This window comes from Heterocephalus glaber, unplaced genomic scaffold (assembly GCF_053883595.1).
Source record: "Heterocephalus glaber isolate CG9 unplaced genomic scaffold, H.glaber_assembly_v1.0 deba00001600, whole genome shotgun sequence".
Lineage (NCBI taxonomy): Eukaryota > Metazoa > Chordata > Mammalia > Rodentia > Bathyergidae > Heterocephalus > Heterocephalus glaber.
The window spans coordinates 39,213,833-39,233,780 of record NW_028258372.1 but is presented as its reverse complement, the minus strand read 5'-3'; the positions used below and the strand labels follow the sequence as shown (position 1 = coordinate 39,233,780).

The following is a 19,948-nucleotide window of genomic DNA, read 5'->3' as shown; positions in this document are numbered from 1 at the left end:
GGCAGTGAAACCACTGAGCTAAATCCCAGACCTACTGTTCTTCCTCTTAACAGCTACTTGACCTTAAGAAAATTACTTAATCTCACCAAAATTCAGTTTCCTTACCTAAAAAGTGGGTATAATAATGGTGCCAAATTCATAGAGTTGTGAAGATTACGTGAGATAATACTGTGCATGAAAAGCTTTTTGCTTTGGTACCAGCTATATAAGCACTCAGTAAATGTTCACTACACTTACAAATAGACACATGTTTATTTGAATCTATATTAACTACACTTACAAATTAGACATATTTATTTGAATCTGTAGTTCTCAACCTTGAGTGTACAACAGACTACTAATTTTTTTTTTGCTTTTTCCTATTTTTATTTATAAAGAACACAACCCCACCTGATGCAGGAACAAATACTTATACATCTCAAGGAGGAGTTCATTAAAACAACAACAACAGAACTAGGGGAAACAGTAGGACCTTATTTAACAAAGATCTGTGCAACCCAGACTCAAGAATTACTGAGAACATTGTCTCAAATAGGACATCTCACTTCAAAGACAGGAAGAGAGACTTTAACCTCCAGGACCCACCTACTATAAGGCAGAAAGCCCTGCATTCAGTCTTCAGCATCATCAAACTGTCCTGTTTCAAAGACCATCATGGAATAATGGGGAATTAGTGGAGGAGGGTGGTGCCAACTGGGGTCATAGATCATGTCTCCTTGTGGGGCACAGCACACCCAAGGTTTGATCTCTTGATAAATGCTTCACTGAATATCATCAGCATCGTAAGGATTCCCTTGATCTGCTTTCAACTCCAAATCCCAGTCCTCGTTAAGAAGGTCAGCAGTGTGTTCCTTGAGCGGACAGCGTGTTCCTTCTGGCAGCTCCCAGGTATTATTTTCCACAGCAAAGCCTTCCTCTTTGGAATGTGTGTCCTCGCTGTGGGTAGGAATATCATTAGGGATGCTCTGTGCTCCACTGGCTAGTCGATCCATGGGGTCTCAGTCTCTCTCTCTCTCTCTCTCTCTCTCTCTCTCTGGACCAGAATGGTCAGCTGTGGCAAGGCCAACCTCCGGGCTGCGGGGTGCCTCCCGCGCACTCAACAGCGAGGGACCCCGAGGTGACCCCGCCGCCCCCGGCGCCTGGGCCCCGGCCACCTGAGTGTCCATGCCTGCTTTCCTCCCGCTGCTTGGCGCCCAGGACGTTGCGTGCCCACTTGACCACTAGTAAGTATTTTAAAAGTACCGGTGACCCAGCCAACACCTAGAGTTTCTGGGCACCTCCGTTGTAAAACAAAAACAACAGAAAACAATCTTTGGGTAACTTTAATGTTCAACCCATATACTGTGAACCACAGTTTAGATCAAGGGCCAGTAAACCAGGGCTACAAGCCAAAGCTCAGTCCTACCTGTTTTTGTAAATAAAGTGTTATTAGAACATAGGGAAGTTATCTTATCTGTGATTACTTCTCTTTTTCTAGACAATTGAAAAACAATTTATTGAAACAGCTGGTTTAACCTGTGCGATGTTGATTTTGACCGTGCACCTGGCTGGGTACTGATGGGAGGAGCCAGTTTAACAGTCTCTGGACTGTGCGGGCCAGTGAATTCCCTGCGGACTCTTCTTGATTCTCTGAGTCTTGGAGCCTTCACCACAAGCTTTCCACAGAGTGAGTCTCGGAATCTTGGTGGGGATCTGAACTGGTCCGTTCGCACATCTTCGCCAGGAGCTTTCCACTGTGGCCGGTTAGGGTCGTTCTGATTTGGTGAATTGCCACCTCTGCTCCCAACTCTACCTTCACTGTGTCGTTCCTGTCTTTTATTGGGGGGGGGCAGGGATTTGTTTTTTTAATACATTTTTGTTTCTATTGGTACATGTTTGCGATACATAATGGTTACATCCATCACAGGGAGGTGGTACAAGTCCTAATACTTCTCAATTCTTTCTTCATCCCCTTCCCATCTCTCGGTTTCCCACCCTTTCCCTCCTTTTTAAAAGTCACATCTGCAAATCGGGGTCAGGAGCTGGCAGACCAGAGTTCCACTGCAGCTGCAACCTCAAATTGATATCTGTGCTACTTTCCTCTACAAGGCAGTAGAGTACTTTTGACCGACCCTCAAGGTCAAAAACATCTGCTATCTGGCCCTTTACAGCAGGAATAAAGTCCTTGTCGGACTGTACCACATGGGGGCAGTATAGCTTCATTATAGGATCAAGATTTTGGGGCCTGTTAAAAACTGACTTCAAAATTAACTACATCAGAATTACAGAAATGAATATGGTTTTCTTGCTTACTGGCTCCTGCTCTCATTTCTAAATATGCACATATCTATTCCATTTTGAAATCATATACATAGCAAACATTGTTGTCTCCTCTACCATACATGACTAATAAGAATAGTTTTTATCCACGGTCTCTTATTTCTCCACCAACTTGGTTTGTTCATTCTGTTCTTCGCTTTCCTTTTTTTAGATAAGATATCACAATGTAGCCCAAGCTGGTGGTGAACTTGCTATTTTTTTTAACTTGCTATTTAGCCTTGAACACATGATCCTTCTCCCTCAGCCTCCCAAATTCTTGAATTATAGGCATGTGTGCCTATGTGTGCATTTTTGGATAAGCACTTCTTTGGTTTCTTTGTGCTCTCCAAGTGCTTATCTTGTGAGATTTACCACATAGTTACATTCAAGGCTGTTAGTAAAAAGGATACAAGTGCATTTCAGTGTATTAATGTGGAGAGATTAATAAAACATATATGTACTTATATATATATGGGTGTGTGGCTGTTTAGATGTTAGTGTATATTTTATATACTAAGTGAGTTTTTATAATATACTCATCCTTACCCCCACTCCCCTCCCCGACTTTGCTTCTTTTGTGCTTACCTGGAGGTGGAGGGAGGAGGAGTTCAGTGTTGTCTGAAGTGAGCCAGAACAGCCTTATCAGCTCTCTCTGTTTTTCTTAGCTATTCTCCCTAGCAGGGGTTTAACTCTTTATTTGCCAGAAATCTCCCTGAGGTCCTTTAACTTTCCCTGCCTGTCCCCAACTTTCCCTACACTATCATTCAAGCTGTCCAAAGACTTTCCATATACACTGCTTCAACAGGAACACAAACAGCCTGAAATAAATAGGAAAAATTAAGTTCCAATACATAGAGTCTATATGACACACATATTCACAGTCCCTGACTTATGATAGTTCTATAAAGGTTTTTTGAGTTATAATGGGTTTATCAAGAGGGAAATCCAAAGTAAATTGAGGAGCATCTGCAAATATAAGACAGTGAAATTATTTGTTACTACATTCAACTCAAGAAATTGGGAATAGAACCAGACATGGTGGTCAATGGCTGTAATCTCAGAACTTGAAAGACGGGCAAGAGGATTATGAGTTTGGTGCCAGCCTGGGCTACATAATGAGATCTTGTCTCAAAATTAATTAATTAAAGGGACCGGGGATTTAGCTCAGTGGTTCCAGCACCTGCCACGCAAGGTCCAGAGTTCAATCCCTGGTATCAAAAATTTAAACAAAATTTTTTTTAATAATTAATTAATTTAAAAATATTTTTAAAGATAGAAATAGGGCAAAAACATGTTTTAAAACCCAGGAAGTAATGAAGATAAAACTTACTGAATTAAAATGAAGAAAATGGTAAATTAATGAGCATAAGAGCTGATTCTTCCTGGATGTGGTGGTGCACACCTATAATCCCAGTACTCAGAGAGGCTGAGGCTGGAGAAACCCAAGCTCAAGCCCAGCCTGGGCTAGTGACTTAACAAGAACCTGACTCAGAATACAAAATAAAATGGACTGAGGATATAGTTAAATGCAAAGGCACTGGGCTCAGGCTGAAAATACAGTTCAGTGCCAGGGCACTTACCCAACATGCTCGAGGTTCAATCCCCAGCGCCGAAGACCAAGTGAACTCACAAACAAACGAAAAAAATGGGGAAAACCAAAGGCACTGGGCTCAGTCTTCAGTGCTGGGGGTCTACAAGAAAGGAAAAAGCAGTAAGAACACTGATTCAAAAAAAAATCAATGAACCAAGAAATGAAATAAAATATATTACAACTCAAAGGGCCGGGGACTTAGCTCAGTGGTTCCAGTGACTGCCTTGCAGGTGCAAGGTCCCAAGTTCAATCCCCGGTACCGAAAAGAAAACCAGGAAACAGAATATATTACAACTCAGATAATTTAAGAATTCTGTGGGAATAATACATGAAATGCTGCTTTACATCAGAATGAAATAATAGGTTTTCTTGGATATACTTTAAATTTTGCCTTAAAATATGTCAATAACAGAGGAAGAAACTTAACACATTATCAAATGCTTATCTTCCAAGTGAATTCTGCCCCAGGTGACTTTATCAATGGTTTCTTTAGAACTTTTTTCTTTTGTTTTGTTTTGGTACCAGGGATGGAACTCGGGACCTTGTGCTTGCAAGGCAGGTGTGGTACACTGAGGTAAATCCCCGGCCCTTTAGAATTTTTAAGGAACAAATAATTCCCAAGTGCCAGCGCACACTGACCTGTTATCCCACAAATACACGAACTTATGTCTTTACTTAGATTTTTCATGGTTACCCCCTTCTTATCATTTGGGTTCTAACTCAATATCCCATCTCTGAAGCCCTCCACTCCACCCCAGTTAAGGTACTGTGCTGGTCAGGCCTTCACATTACTTTTGCTATTTGTCTCTGAGAGCGAATGTCTTGTATTAATTCATTGTTATTTCCTCATCACCCCAAACAATGCCAAGCATGAAATCAGAATACACAGATACTTGTGGACTGCCTGTCTCACTTATACAGACTCTCCCGGGTCACAGGAAGGACATAAGAAGCTGTCCAAGGGCTGGGGATGTAGCTCAGTGGCACTGCACCTGACTGGAAAGCTCAAAGTCTTGAGTTTGATCCCTGGTACCGCACCAAAAATAAAAAAAGGAAGCTGTCCCACATGTTTCGTGCAGCTTCCTAAATACAGTACAAAGAAAGAAAACTAGGCTGTGATTACTTCCATGATGCCATGCTGCCTCGCTCAAGATCAACTCTCACGCAAGAGAGAAAACACCAAGACACAGTCAGTTGAAATCTAAGATTAAATCCACTTGGTAGCCAGAGTACTAATAATAGCAAAGGTGAAGAAGAAGAGGAAGGGGGAAGGAGAAAATTTATTTTGAGACAGGGTCTCATTATGTAGTTCAGGCTAACGAACTCACTGTGTAGCCCAGGCTGGCCTCAAACTCATAGGATCCTCCTGCCTCAGCCTCCCCAGTGCTGGGATTACAAGCGTGCACCACCATGCCTGGCCAATAAAACTATTTCTATCTGGAGAAAAATATGGCCAGTTACAGTCTCCATCCCTGGACCATAATCCCAGGGAGCTCCTATCAGGCCTCATCACCATCTCCCTCACCAAGTACTTGGTGCTGATGAGATGCTGGCTTGGTCAACAGCCCTCATTCAGGGAGAACAATGGTTGCCAGGGGCTGTCACCTGAGAGTGTGGCCAACTCTGTCCTATCTCAGGGGATGCATATTCTGGCACCAGCCCTGTCCCCACACACATTACATTTCTTTTCTTGACTTCAGCCAAAGCTCTGAACACTCACATGGTGTAGAGCTCAGTTCCTGGACACCCAGGCCAAAGGCTCCAATGGAACCACCGCTGCAGTTAAGGTAAAGACTTTTCTGTGGAGTGGTTGCCACTTTAAAGAAAACATTGCCTTTGTAACGTGTTTACTTCTTGCTCTTCGGAATCTCGGGGACTGGAAGTCTACTGCTAAAAAGGGAGATCATCTCAGATCTCTGACTCCATCCCATTCATACCCTACTGTAGATCCTCAATGAGTGGCTGGCTTAATGATGCCCATCCCTATATATTCTTCAGTGATTCATCCAGGGGGAAAAGACAATGACATGAAAGAGTCAGGAATGGTGACTATATAACCAAAGAGGGATCTAGATTCTAGGTCACAGAGGTGAGGGCACCCCTGGAATCTGAAGTTGCTCCCAGAGCCCCTGAAAAGCACCCCTAGAAATATAGAGAGAAGACAGTCTCTGGGATTGGGCAGGAAACCCTGTGGGGAGGTAAGAAATGTCATCCTTGGGAGGAGAAACCGAGTGGAGGTCCAGGTCTAGAGAGAATAAAACCCCCCACTATTTTGTTGGAGCTAATTGTGCTCAGATCCCACTGAGGAACACAGAGAGATCAGGAAGAGGGTGCTTCACACTTGACTAAAGATTCCTATCTCACAGAACTCCTGGCTTGTTACAAGCCCAGTCAAAATCTTTGTCAAACCTAACAATGTTAGACAGAAGCAATGGCCACTCTGGGGCAGGGGGGGGGGGTTGCTGGAGCGAGAAAAGTAAAAGTTTCAGATATCTCATTCTAGAACAGTGGCAATGAACCTATGGCATTTGTGTTACTGTGTTTTTCTTATAAGACAATAGATGTTAATATATGAGTTGTTTTTTCTAAACAGAAGCTTCAGTATTCAGGTTTAATTGCAGTGAATGTTGGCACTTTGTGATAAATAAGTGGGTTTTGGGTTGCAGTTTGGGCACTCGGTTTCAAAAAGGTTCACCATCACTGTCCTAGAATATTCTATGATGTTTAATGTAGGTTATACAGACAAGAGAAAAATCTAGAGAATGTCTTCCTGGCTCCACAAGATCAAAAGGGTGAGAGCTGAGAGGCTGTTCCATGATTCTCATACCAAAAATCTCCACTGAAGATCAAGCCCATCAATCCCTGACTCATTTCCCCACCACCCCGCGTTGCCTCCTTGAGGACCATCTGTTTCGAATGTGTGCATGAGAACAGTTCCCCATAGTGTGTCTCAAAACTCCCATCGGAACAGAATCTGCCCTTCACCTTTCTGTCAATGGAAGTCAGGTCAGGGAGAACAGAGGTGGGGCAATGAAGGTGGGAAAACTTCCCAAAGTTTAATTAAATCATGCTGCGTAGGAGACGGGAAATGAGGGAATGGAGAGGGAGACTTGCAGGCAAGAGGGCGACGGCCCTGGCTTTGAGATTACGAGCACCCACACCTAGCTCTGTACCCGTGTTTCTCAAAGCTGGGAAATGTGTCATTCTCTTTTGGACTCCAAAGAGTGTGCACCTAAGAACCCCACTGTTTCGATGATAATGTCTTTCACTTGCAAGTTATAACTATAAAAGAGGTTTGTCTTTGTATCACAGGCTCCTTGTGTTATCCTCAAAAACCCTCTTTAATAGTGCATACAATGCAGACATCTGAGTGTGCGTCTAAGATCACAGATTGAGAAACACCTGGACAAGCTCCCAACCAGGCATCATGAAAATCTTCCTATGGGGACTCCTCATGGCAACAGCAGTGGTGCTCCCGACCTTTTATTTCATTAGGGAAAACCCTTTGGACACCACAAGTTTCCTGTCTTTGGTGAGTACCAGAAATTTAGGGTAGGGCCAAGTTAAGATCCCTGGGCAGGAAGACAGCATTATCTTGAGTGTCCATCTGTGTGAAATTGTCACAAATACTATAGACATTCAAAGAAGAAGAAAGACAAGAATGCATCAGGAATCCATATATTCTTTTTCTTTGATGAATTTGATAAGGATCTTGACTCTCTAGAACAGTAAAAATTCGGAGCTGGGAAGAAATAACATTTAATGCTTTGGCAGAATTGGCCCTTTTCTTATAGCAATTTCTAAGACAGAAAACTTTCCTTGTTTTATAAATTTCCCACTTTAAAAAATGTCCCTTGGTTTTCAAAGTTATACATTTTCATCATTGTTATTCCTCAGAATCCTGAGAGGTTAAGTCATTTCTCCAAGCCAAGAAAAACTCTAAGAAGTACAGAAATTTTCAGCAGAATGCAGAAAAAGGCAGAGAAGAGAAGGGAGGGGTGAATGAAGAGGAAAGGTTTGTTTGGACACCAGAGTGGTACCTGGCCCTCAGTATCTGCCACACTTAACATGTGTGATTCCCCTCCTGGGATGAATGACTCATATCAGCTCGTAATCATAGGGATAACTGGGGGTGAAGAATGACATTTTATTCCCTGTATGTTGCCAGAGAGCTAGAGAAATTCCAGCACCCTTTATTCAGGATCCATAACCTATACAGGAACCCCGAGGACAGAGAAGACAAAGATAAAACTTGAATTGAGCCTGAGCAACCTGCCCTGTGTCCTGGAGATGATTTCCTTATGTTCTGCAAAGGGGACCATCCAGCCATTCTTCCCAGAGGTGATGGATGGAACTGAATCTCACTCTCTTCTCAGGAGGAAAAGGAGATGGTAGCTTGGCAGAGAGCCTGGATGCAGATCAACCCTGGCCTAACAGAACACCTCAAAAGCTTCAAAGACATGCAGAGAAACTCAGAGCCACTCAAAAATGTGAACACTCAGATCTTGATTGGAGTCCCTCCCATGGAAAAAAGTGAGTGTCCACAAGGCACATAGGTCATCATCCAGGGTGGAGAGGGAATGCAGGTGGAAAGGAAAGGGAGCAGGAATTGAGGCTGCAACAGGTACTGATGCTGAGTCCATTCATTCCCCATCCCCTCTGCTGATGCAACTAGGGAGACACTGGGAAAGTCCAGGAGGCAACGATGGGAAGAGGGGTTGAGTAAAAGAGAAAGAAGTCGGAGGAAGCTTCACCGAGTCTGGAGTGGACAGTCTCCTAAGGTTAAATGGAGCTCTAGAGACCCTTTAGGGACTTGCTACTCAAGGTGTAGCTCATGACAGACAGCAGCAGATCTGGTAGTTCGGTAGAAATATAGAATCAGCCAGATGTGGTGGCACACACCTATAACCCCAGCTACTCAGGAGGCTGAGGCAGAAGGATCTCAAATTCAAGACTAACCTGAGCAATTTAATAAGACCCTGTCTCAAAATAAAAATCAAAAAGGGCTGGGGATGTAGTTCAGTGGTACAGTGCTTAGCTGGCATGTGTGAGCTCAATCCCCAGTACCACAAAGGAAAGAAAAGGAGAGAGAGAGAGAGAGAGAGAGAGAGAGAGAGAGAGAGAGAGAGAGAGAGAGAATGAGAATGAGAATCCTAGGCCACATCTTGACCTACAGAATCAGAATTTTCACTTTGAGCATACTCCAAGAGAGTGGTGCACGCATGGAGCTTGTGGCCTATACAGATCTTCATAGATCTGAAGCCCAGGACATGATCCTGAAAAGCAGAGCAGAGTCGTGCATGGTGGCGCACACCTGTAATCTCAGCACTGGGGAGGCTGAGGCAGGAGGATGGCCACAAGTTCGAGGCCAGCCTGGGCTACATAGTGAGTTCAAGGCCAGCCTGGGCTACATAGTGAGACCCTGTCTCAAAAATGAAAAAAAGCAGATGAGAACAATGACAAGTTTCAGGTCATCAAAATCGTCTCAATTATTTTAGACCCTCCCTATGGTAGAGACCCTGTCCTCCCAGCCTTGTGTGAGCTACCCTCGTAGTCTTTAAAAACTACACTTGCAGAAAATGAATACATTCTCACTGGAAAAGATTTCCATTCAATACATTACAACAATGTGTACTGCATACAGAGCAAAGAGTGAAAGCTCCTTTTTCTTCCCTTCTCTCCCCTCCCCCCAGAAGTCTGCTATCTTCTGCCATTCACATAGATACCATATCTGTGGGATTTAAAAAGATCATTTTAGGCCCAGGGATGTAGCTCAGCAGCGCCACTCCTGCCTGGCAAGCACAAGGTCCTGAGTTCAATTCCTGGTACCAAAAAAATAAAATAAAACAAATAAAAATAAAAATAAAAAGATCAGGGGCCGAGGATTTAGCTCAGTGGTTTCGCCACCTGCTGCGCAAGCACAAGGACCTGAGTTCGAGCCCCAGTACCAAAAAATAAATGAAATAAATAAATAAATAAAAAGATCATTTTATATGCACTATTCTGAGGCTTGACATATATATATATAATATGTGTGTCTTGGAGAGTCTTCTCTTGCTGAATTCTTTAACTGCCAGCATCAAGATAATATAGATTAAAAAAAAAAAACTAACCTTTCCTTATTGATGAGCACTCAGTTATTTTCAACTTTTTCTATAATAAAAAATCACAACTTTTTGCTCATATGTAAAATATTTCTATGGGACATACATTCAGATGTGAAGCTAATGGGTCGAAAAGCACAGAAACTTTAGATTTTTATTGATATCTCCAGATCACAAAGACAGAAAGCTACTACTTTATGTAGGTATCTGTTTCCTCACTCTCTTTCCACTACTGTTCTTTGCCAATTTGAAATGCAGAAAATACTTCTTATTTTCTGACATTTGTTGTTATCTGATGGCCTTGTTTATTACTGAAGGTTGAACATTTTTTTATAAGCTTAAAAGTCATTTTTGTGTATTCTATGAATTTCCAGTTTGTATTCTTCGATTATTTTCTACCGGATTGTTTTTGTTGTTGATTTATAAGAATTATTTATGTATTGGAAATATTTGTGCCTTGTTAAATACCTACTTGTTTACTACTTGTGTCTGTTCATGATTCTTTTGCTGTATGAACATTTTAAAATCTTATATCAAACCTGGGTTGCGTGTATTGCTCGAGGAAAAAGTTACCCTCCACAAGTTTTTTTTTGAAAACTTTTATATGTTCTTCTAATATTCTTATGATTTTGCTTTTGTACATGTAAATGTTTCATATAGGTAACATTTAGTTTTAAGTAAGATGTGAGCTAGATAATCAGCTTTATTTACATTTGGAAATCCTATGATATCAACTGATATGAAATGCCACCCGTATCATAGAAGTTCCCACATATATACAAGTTTTTCCTGGAAACAATTTTATTCTGTTGACCTTTTAAATATTCCAGAACTGATTCCGTGTGATCTGAGTTTCTATTGCTGTATGGTGTGTGTTGTTACATTAATTCTCCCTCCCCTGCTTATTTATTCTTATGCTCTCACATTTTTCTTGGCTATTCTTTATTTTTTTCTCTTCTAGATGAATTTTTTAGTCAGTTTGTCATGAAAAAATACTGTTGATTGGGATTGCATTAGATTTACAGATAAGCCTGGAGTTAACTGATATCTTCATTATACTGAATCCTACCATCAAGAAACGTGTTGTGGGCACTGGGGACTTAGCTCAGCAGCGCTGCACCTGCCTGGCAAGTGCAAGGTCCTGGGTTTGATCCCCAGTACCAAAAGAAAAAAAAAAAGAAAAGAGAAATGTGTTGTGTGTCTACATGATTCAGATTATCTAATATCGGCTTCGTCAAAGCTCTGCTACTTTTTTTTTTTTACAAGTCTTTCACCTTTCTGGTTAGGTACAGTCTACTGTATGTTATAGTTGCACATGAGGTGTGGCTTCCTTCTCCACTGCATCTCCTAACTGGTTATAAGCAGTCTGAAAGGACGCTAACACAGTGTGGGTCGTGATCTTATGCCTATCATATTAACTGTCTTACTGGTTTTAATAATTCCCCAGTAAATTCTCTTGTGTTGGCTATATAGATCATCATTATTTACAAAGAGTGACATCTTTGTTTCTTGTGAATGTTTATCTCTTTCGTTTCTTTCTTTTTTTTTTTTTTTTTGGTACCAGGGATCGAACTTGGGGCCTTGCGCTTGTGAGGCAGGCACTGGAACCACTAAGCTAAATCCCCATCTCTTTCATTTCTTGATTACATAATTTCACTGAACATTATTAGTCAAAGTAAGCATCTTTGTCTCATTCTTGACTTCAGTGGGAATGCTCTCGAATATCTCATCATTAATTACTATATTCCCATAGATTTTCATTTGTATATGTCTAGGAATAAACAAAGTTCCATGCTGTGTTTTAGGGTTACAATTTATCAAAAGCAGTTGTTTTCCTTGTATTAGTAATTGAATCCTGGGGCTCATGAATGCTAGGCAGGCTCTCTACCACTGAGATACAGCCACCACCTTTTTTGGTTTTTGTTTTTAATCTTGAAACAGGGTCTTGCTAAGTTGCCCAAGATGGCCTCAAACTTGAAATCCTGCTGGCTCAGTCACCCGAGTAGCTGGGATTATAAGCATGCACCACCATGCTCAGCTATTTCAGCTGTAATTTCAAACACCATAGATACATAATTGGTAGCCTTATACTTTTTAAACCCTAAATGCAATATGTAAAGTATACCAAAAGGTATGGAAGGTCTGTGACTATCTAGGTAAAAAATAAAATTATACTAATAATTAAAGCACTTCCCTGTATTCCTCCCCTACAATGAATGCTGCCTTGTGGCTTTTGTTGTGGTTATTTCCCAGTGCTGGGGATTGAACCTGTGCCTTAGTACTGAGCCATAGCCCACCTCTGATCCCTCTTTGTTTTCCCCTCCCCAGAGGTAACACTGCTTTGAATTGGATACTTATCATTCCCTTATATTTTTAAATAAACTTACTAGATGTGTAATCATCCTAAACTGATATTCTATTTGTATTTAAACTTTATAAGTGTGGTGTAAGGGACTGTGGGTGTAGTTCAGTGGTAAAGGTCTTACCTAGCATGTGTGAGAATCCAGGTTTGATCCCTGCACCTGAAAAGGAAAAAAAAAATCACAAAGGTATAAAACTGTATGTATTTCTTCCAGAACCCACTTTCTTTCACTTAATATTATGTTTATGAGATTCTGTTGCTTTCCTTTTCATTAAATATCATATTGGTATTACACTGTGTATAAAACAAACATTGTCGTGGTTCAGGCAACCCTTGACTGAATGACCAATGGCGATATTTTGATCCACTCCCCTGTTAATGGGCACTTAGGTTAATTCCAGTTTTCACTCTTCCAACAATGTTGCTATGAATATTCTTGTATATTAATCCTTATGAACACTCATGAGAAATTCTCTAGGGTACATTCCTAGGAATTTTGTTGTTGTTCATAGTACTGGGGATTTAGCCCAAGGCCCTCTGATACACACACACACACACACACACACACACACACACACACACACACCTTTTTTAAAATTATTTTTTGAGACAAGTTGCTAAATTGCCTAGGCTGGGCTCACATTTGCAATCCTCCCACCTGGGCCTCCCAGTGTTAGAGTCACAGACATACAGTACCATGCCCAGCTGATCTTCTATGGCTTTTAATCTGCTGTATTTAATTACATTCTGCTTTTTATCTTAGTTCCACACCCTACTTCCCTTAGTGTGTTTTTGCTCTAGTTCCTTTGTTTCTCATTTCATTTATTTTCTGTTATTTTATAACAAATGCATTGAAAGCTATTACTTCTCCTCTAAGTCCCAATTTACATGTATTCCACAAGTTTTGGCCCATGGTGTTCTTACTTTCATTTGTATTAAGTAGCTGGTAATTTCCATGTGGATTTCTTCTTTACTCCAAGAGATATTTAGAACAGTAATTTGCCATTCCTAAAGCAATGCTTTTAGTTAGACTTTCATGATTAGGTTTAGTTTTATTGCACTCCAGTAAAAAACATAGCCTATAAAATTGCTATCTTCAGGACAATGAAAATTAAAGTTGTCTTCTTGGTCTACTTTATAGTCAATATTTTAAAAGTATATCTGAAAGAAATGTGTGTCCCCTGATGAGTACTACAGACAGACAGACAGGCGGACACATGCACACACACACATACACACTCTCTTTGAATATCCTTACCTGTGTTATTCAAAATTCTTTGTTTTGCTTACTTGATCTGTTGATTTCTGTAAAAGAGAAAATGCTCAGTGTGATTATGAGTCTATCTATTTCTTTTATATTCGTAAAGTTTTATTTTGTATTTAGCTATAGAATAGGTCGTCAGCATTTGTACAATATATGTTTTTTCATTGCTATCTTTTCAACATTTTTGTGTCTTCTCTGTATGTGCATTTTCATATACTAGATGGAGCTGCATTTCACTGAATGCAGATATTAAAGGAGGCATTTTTTCCAGCTATCTCTCTTCTCTGTTGACCAATTCAGAAACACATAGGGGTTGGATAAGGAGTTGAGTGAAACATATCCCCCCTTTTCTAGTCACATAAAGCTGGTTTGACTGATGCAGGTTGGGTCCAAGAACATAGTCAGCTTTCTAACACATCACACAGCTGCTTGTTCTAATGCCCACAAGTCCCAAGTCTGAAGAAAGAAACTTTAAAAAATGGTTCAGTACCCCTGGGAATGTAGCTCAGTGGTGCTGCTGCCTACCCTGCAAGCGCAAGGTCCCGAGTTCGATCGCTGGTACCAAAAAACAAAAAAAGGTTCAGTACAGGAGGCATTAAACACTGGGATGAGCAGAAGACCTGCACCAGTTCCTCTCTCCACAGATGCGGGGAAGCTGAGAGTGCGGCTGCATGTGACCCAGTCTTGAAGGGAAACTGTGGGTCAGTAGATGTCACATCTGTCATCTCACCAGACAAATCAACCAGAGAGCGGGAAGTGACCCAAGAAACGTCTACATGAGTGGGGGTATATTCCTGCTTTAAGAAAAGCATGGTCCAATGACCAGACATTTCTCAGACCAAGAAGTAAAAGCAGCAAATAAATATATGAAAAAATGTTCAACATCACTGGTCATTCGAGAGATGCAGATGAAAACAACACTGATTCCACCTCACCCCAGAAAGAAAGAATGCCTGCTATCAAGAAATCAACCAAGGGCCAGGGATTTAGCTCAGTGGTTCCGCCACCTCCCTCACAAGCAGAAGGACCTGAGTTCGATCCCTGGTACAAAAAAAAAAAAGAAAGAAAGAAAAGAAATCAACCAATAACAAATGCTGTCAGGGGTGTGAGGAGAAAGGACCCCTTCTCCATTGTAGATGGGAGTGCAGACTGGTGCAACCACTGTGGAAATCAGTATGGAGATGCCTCAAAGAACTAGGACTAGAGGTCCCTTTTGACCCAGCTATTCCCCTGCTGGGGATCTTCCCAAAAGAATTAAAAGAATCATACCACAGCGATATATTTGCACTCATGTTTATAGCGGCACAGTTTGTAATAGCTAAAGCTTGGAAACAGCCCAAGTGCCCATCAATTGGAAACTGGATAAAGAAGATGTGGTTTTTTTTATAAAATGGAGTACTACTCAGCCATAAAGAATGAGAAACTAGAGTCATTTATAGCTAAATGGATGCATATTGAGGCCATCCTCTTAAGTGAAATAAATAGGACACACATGTGTAAATACCGAATAGTTTCTCTAGTGTGAGAAACTGAAAGTGTAAATAAGAATTAAAATGAATAATTGATAATTTGAAATATTAAAAGTTCCAAAAGTGTGGGGGGGGTGGGAGGGGAAGGGGAAAGGGAAGAAGAGAAAGGAAAAATTATGAGAAAAGAAAAAAATGGAAATGAAATCTATGTAAATAGGGAAGGGTGGTGGGGGTGAAGGGTGCACAGGTAATGGAGAAAAATATAAGAACCAAGATACATCATGTACAGGTACAAGCACCCAGTGATAAATGTAAACGTATTGTATACCTAAAATGTACCAATAAAAGATTTTTTTAAAAAAGCAATAAACATCAATAAGCAATAAAGCCCCCGCCCCAAAAGAAAGGCATGGTCCAGGGCCAGGGATTTAGCTCAGTGGTTCCAGCGCCTGCCTCTTAAGCGCAAGGTCCAGAGTTCGATCCCTGGTACCAAAAACAAAAGCATGCTCCAGTTGAAATAGGTTACTACAAGAGAGCCATGGTATTTCTCATCACCCACACTCACCTCCTATCCTGACCCTGCCTCTGACCTCTTTGAGGAGTCTGACACCTTTCCTGTGTGTCTCCAGAACTCACGGTCCCTTCTCCGGGTGAAGGCAGACTGCCCATCCCCTAGTCTGGTTATCGCCTCTCCATGTTTGTAGCAGGTCCCATCTCCTCTTAACGACTCTGGGGACCATCACTCAAGTGAGTTTCTGTCTCCTAGACATCGATTTCACCTCTTTCCTGTACCATACAAACATGCTATGATTTTTCTAATCTTGTTTTTTATTTTGTTTTTTAGACAGGGTCTCCCTGTGAAGTGCAGGCTTACTATATAGTAAACTTACTGTGTAACCCAGGGTAGCCTCAAACTCATGATCCTCCTGCCTCAGCCTGCCTAGTGCTAGAATTACAGGAGTGTGCCACCATGTCCTGAAACTTTTTCTAATCTTAATAGAAGAAAGAAAACTCTTAACACCACACTTTTTCTTTTTTTGAGACAGAGTCTCACTGTATAATTCAGGCTGGCCTTGAACTCGATATGTAGCCCAAGCTGGCCTCAAACTCATGCCAATTCTCCTGCCTCAGTCTCCCGAGTACCGGGATTATAGGCATGCACCACATGCCTGGCTAACACCACATATTTATGCCCTCATCATTTCACCAAGATTATTCTTGTCTAGGCAACTTCATATCCATGGGTCAGCTTCCAATCCCCATCCTACTTGACCCTATCACCCATTTAACCCATTGGGTCACCCTCTTCTTTCAACATCCCTTTAATTACTTCTAGGATTCCAGACTCTTCTGCTTTTCCTCCACCTTTACTGGTAGATACTGGTTTGCTGGTTTATCTTCTCTCTTCAACCTACACATGCTGACTTACCCAAGGGTTCAGGCCTTTTCTAGACTCAATATCTTGGTGACCTTATCAGCTTTAATTATCACCCACATGCTAACTACTTTCAAAATGATAGCACCACCCTTCACCTATCTGTGGTGCTCACTGGCCTGTGCACCGATGCTATGTATCCCTTGCCCATCACTGGTACCCTGCTGGCATCTGTTACAAGGTTTATGGCTAGAGAACATGTGACCTTCTCTTTGTCCACTCAGTCAGGACTTCGCAACTCCCCTTGCTGAGCCAGCTTCACTTTAGACCGGGCGCTCTCCTGAAGTCTGGGTGTGACATCCATTTCATTTCATCACCTAGGCTGCAATGGCATTAGATAGGAAAAAATAAACTTTGGAACAGACTTAATACTTTTAAGAATTTAAATACTTAATACTTTTAAGAACTTAGAGGATATGGGCCGGGGATTTAGCTCAGTGGTTCCACCATCTGCCTCGCAAGCACAAGGACTGGAGTTTGATCCTTGGTACCAAAAAAAAAAAGAACTCAGAGGATAAACAAATTGTTTATTATGTCAATAAAATAAGTGCAGGAGCACTTAAGTTTGTAGGTAAAGTCCCTATCCTGTCTCTCTCTTTCTTTTTGTACTGGGAATTGAACTCGGGTCCTTGCGGCTGCACAGCTGCCCTATCTCTTCTAGGGCCTTTGTCCTGTCTGTCTGCCTTAGCACCCATACAGCAGTCTCTATTACTGAGCCAAACATAGGGCCTCCTCCTGGTGACAAATGCCATAGCCTGCTATGCATCTCCTTTCTTCCTCTGTTGCCTAGAGGTCTTGGCTTCCCTTCTGACATCCTCTATAGCCCTAGAACTCACACCTAGGGCTTTCCCCTAGCAGAAAATCCACTTTATTTAGACAAAAACCCTTAGAACTCTCACTTGAGAATGGGTGTTGCCACCGATGCAGAATTCCCAAGGACAAGAGAGACCAAATGGGAATCAGGAGGATTTCATTACGTGTATACCCGACCCAGCCAAACCCATGTCCAGAGTTCTGGGTGACTGAACAAAGGACAGTTTCAGCTTCTGTATCTTTAGTTGGGGGTGAGGGGATGGTCTTTCTAGTGATGCAGGGAGTGAGTCTGGAACAGAACGAGGGCAGACAGTTGAGTCATTTACCCTTGTAAGAAGACAGAGTCTTATGAATCACATGGGAACAGGGTGCCATAAACTTTGTTACAGAACATAGTTGTTTACAGAGCCTGTGGTTCCTCAGGGTTTACAAAACTTTATTTACAGGAATATGACTGTCTACCTTATCAGTATCGGGGGAGGTCAGCACTTATGGGAAAGGGGGGAGAACTGAGTGGGGAGCTGCCAGACTGCTTTCAGCTAGGAGAACTGATTTTCTTTTAAATTCTGATTTATCACCACCAGCTCCTTCGTGGTCATTGGCCGTGATTTTGAAAATAGCTCTAAAATTTTAATTATCCTTGTGACCACCTCAGGGTTCACTCTTCTTCGCATTTGGTCCTCTAAACTTAGAATTTCTGAGAGGCTTTTTGTAGAAAAATGTACCTGAGGGCCGGGGATTTAGCTCTGGTTTCCCCGCCTGCTGAGCAAGCGCAAGGACCCAAGTTCGATCCCCAGTACCAAAAAAAAAGAAAAAAAGAAAATGTACCTGTACCGTTGTTTCCTCTTATGTGTCATTTGGACAATGGATTCCTCTGCCTTAGATTTTCCCATCAATCTTGTCCTATATTCTCTCTATCTTCAGGAATTTTTCAAATATAGTATTTCTTTCAAGGCAGTGTCTCCAGGGTTTTTCAGTGGGATTAGAGGGGACATAGATGTAAAGCTTAGTTTGTCATCTTTATCCATTTCCCCACCATAGTTTTTTGTTTGTTTTTTGGGGTTTTTTGGGGGGGGGTGGTACCAGGGATCGAACTTGGGACCTTGCGCTTGCGAGGCAGATGGTGGAACCACTGAGCTAAATCCCTGGCCCAATAGTTTTAATTTTTAAAAAAACTCTCAACTGTGACCAGGTAATAATTCATAATATGGTTCATACTCATTATTGGAGAACAAAATGCACAATAAGCAGATGCGCATGGAGAGACCTATGAGCAGAGCATAACCTCCTTTAGCAACTCCTTTTTCCATTTCTCTCAATTGATAAAGTTCCTGTTTTCTTTCCAATCCTAGAACTGCTGACCATAGGAATTTCCTCGGTGCAGCATCCCCAAGGAAGCTACCTTTTGGAGACCCTACAATCTCTCTTCTTTGCTTCTTCCTTATCTGAGCAGAAACACTTTGTCGTTCTGGTACACCTGGCAAGTCCCGACCCCAAGTGGCTTGGTCGAATGACCTCCAACATCTCAGCCCTCTTTAAACCATACATCCAGGCCAGACAGCTAGTAGTGATCAACACACAAGGTAAAAGCTATCTTCCTCTGAAGAACCTTAAGAAAAAGTTTAATGACACCCCCGCCTCTGTAGCCTTTCGCTCGAAGCAGAACATGGATTATGCCTTCCTCATGAACTTTGCTGCCAACCACTCTGACTACTTCTTGGTGATTGAAGATGATGTGAAATGTGTTCCTGGATTCGTCACCCAGATTGCCAGTATATTGTCTGCCTGGGAAAAAAGGTTCTGGATGACTCTGGAGTTCTGTCCACTGGGCCTCACTGGAAAACTCTTTCACACTAGCGACCTCCCTTCCTTTGTTCGCTTCCTTCTCCTCTTTTACCAAGGAATGCCTTGTGATAACCTCCTCTCCTACTTTCTTAACCTCAGTCACCAAAAAACAATCCAATTTTCTCCATCTCTCTTCCAGCATAGAGGTGATTATTCCTTGGAGGGCAAATTCAATAGCCTCAAAGCAACTGAGGAAAACAATATGGGCTGTCCCAGCAATCCTGCTGCCACCCTTTATACGAACCTGAATGTCACCAGTGACTCTGTTCTCATGAATGCCTACAGCTTGGATAAGAATTACTTTTATACCAGGGAGGCGAAGGCTGGCAGCTACCTGACTGTGTTTTTACACATGCCTGCCACAGTGTTCCATGTTCAAGTGCTCACAGGCTCTGAACTAAAAGAGGAGAATCGATTGGAAGAGGGACAAGTAGAACTGGGATATGATTCTACTAATAGAGTCATTGACTGTGATGACTATGTTCTCCTGGGGATGCTAGTAAATGGCACCCTGAATAAGCATGTATTATCTGAGGACTCGGGGAAGCAGGTCAAATGTGTAAGACTGCTTGTAACAGGCACTCCACCCTCTGGATTAATAGTGAGGCACATCAACCTCTGGGTTAAGTAAAGTTTAAGGAATATAAAGAGAAGCCACCAGAAGTTCTAGGTTGGAGGCAGAGTCTACAGAGTTAACAAAACATTAAAGTCTTGAAGTTCTGAGGAAAATCTCTTTCCTAGGCCCTTTCAAGATTCTTAATACAGAA

General features: G+C 41.8%; 1 protein-coding gene and 1 pseudogene across 3 annotated transcripts; one reads left to right on the top strand and one right to left on the bottom strand.

Annotated features, from left to right (window-relative positions):
* Positions 1–611: 611 nt before the first annotated feature.
* On the bottom strand, positions 612–1,166 carry LOC101708856 (coordinator of PRMT5 and differentiation stimulator pseudogene; annotated as a pseudogene).
* A 325-nt stretch (positions 1,167–1,491) lies between these two features.
* LOC101708499 (alpha-1,3-mannosyl-glycoprotein 4-beta-N-acetylglucosaminyltransferase C-like) lies at positions 1,492–19,812 on the top strand. 3 transcript variants are annotated; one of them, XM_013078644.3, is made up of 4 exons: positions 1,492–1,666; positions 7,202–7,421; positions 8,266–8,422; positions 18,689–19,812. In XM_013078644.3, the coding sequence occupies exons 2-4, from the start codon at positions 7,317–7,319 to the stop codon at positions 19,810–19,812; spliced, it is 1,386 nt and encodes a 461-aa protein (XP_012934098.2). In that variant the 5' UTR covers positions 1,492–1,666; positions 7,202–7,316. The 3 variants fall into 3 exon arrangements, with proteins under 3 accessions (XP_012934098.2, XP_021098010.1, XP_087050037.1); XM_087193911.1 differs by lacking the exon at positions 1,492–1,666 and adding an exon at positions 3,986–5,676; XM_021242351.2 differs by lacking the exons at positions 7,202–7,421; positions 8,266–8,422 and having other exon boundaries at positions 1,530–1,666.
* The last annotated feature ends 136 nt before the right edge of the window (positions 19,813–19,948 follow it).

Coding starts and splice junctions, on each gene's coding strand:
- LOC101708499 (XM_013078644.3), top strand. CDS start 7,317: ATGAAAATCTTCCTATGGGGACTCCTCATGGCAACAGCAGTGGTGCTC. Junction 7,422..8,265: donor CCACAAGTTTCCTGTCTTTG/GTGAGTACCAGA, acceptor CTCTCTTCTCAG/GAGGAAAAGGAGATGGTAGC. Junction 8,423..18,688: donor AGTCCCTCCCATGGAAAAAA/GTGAGTGTCCAC, acceptor TTCCAATCCTAG/AACTGCTGACCATAGGAATT.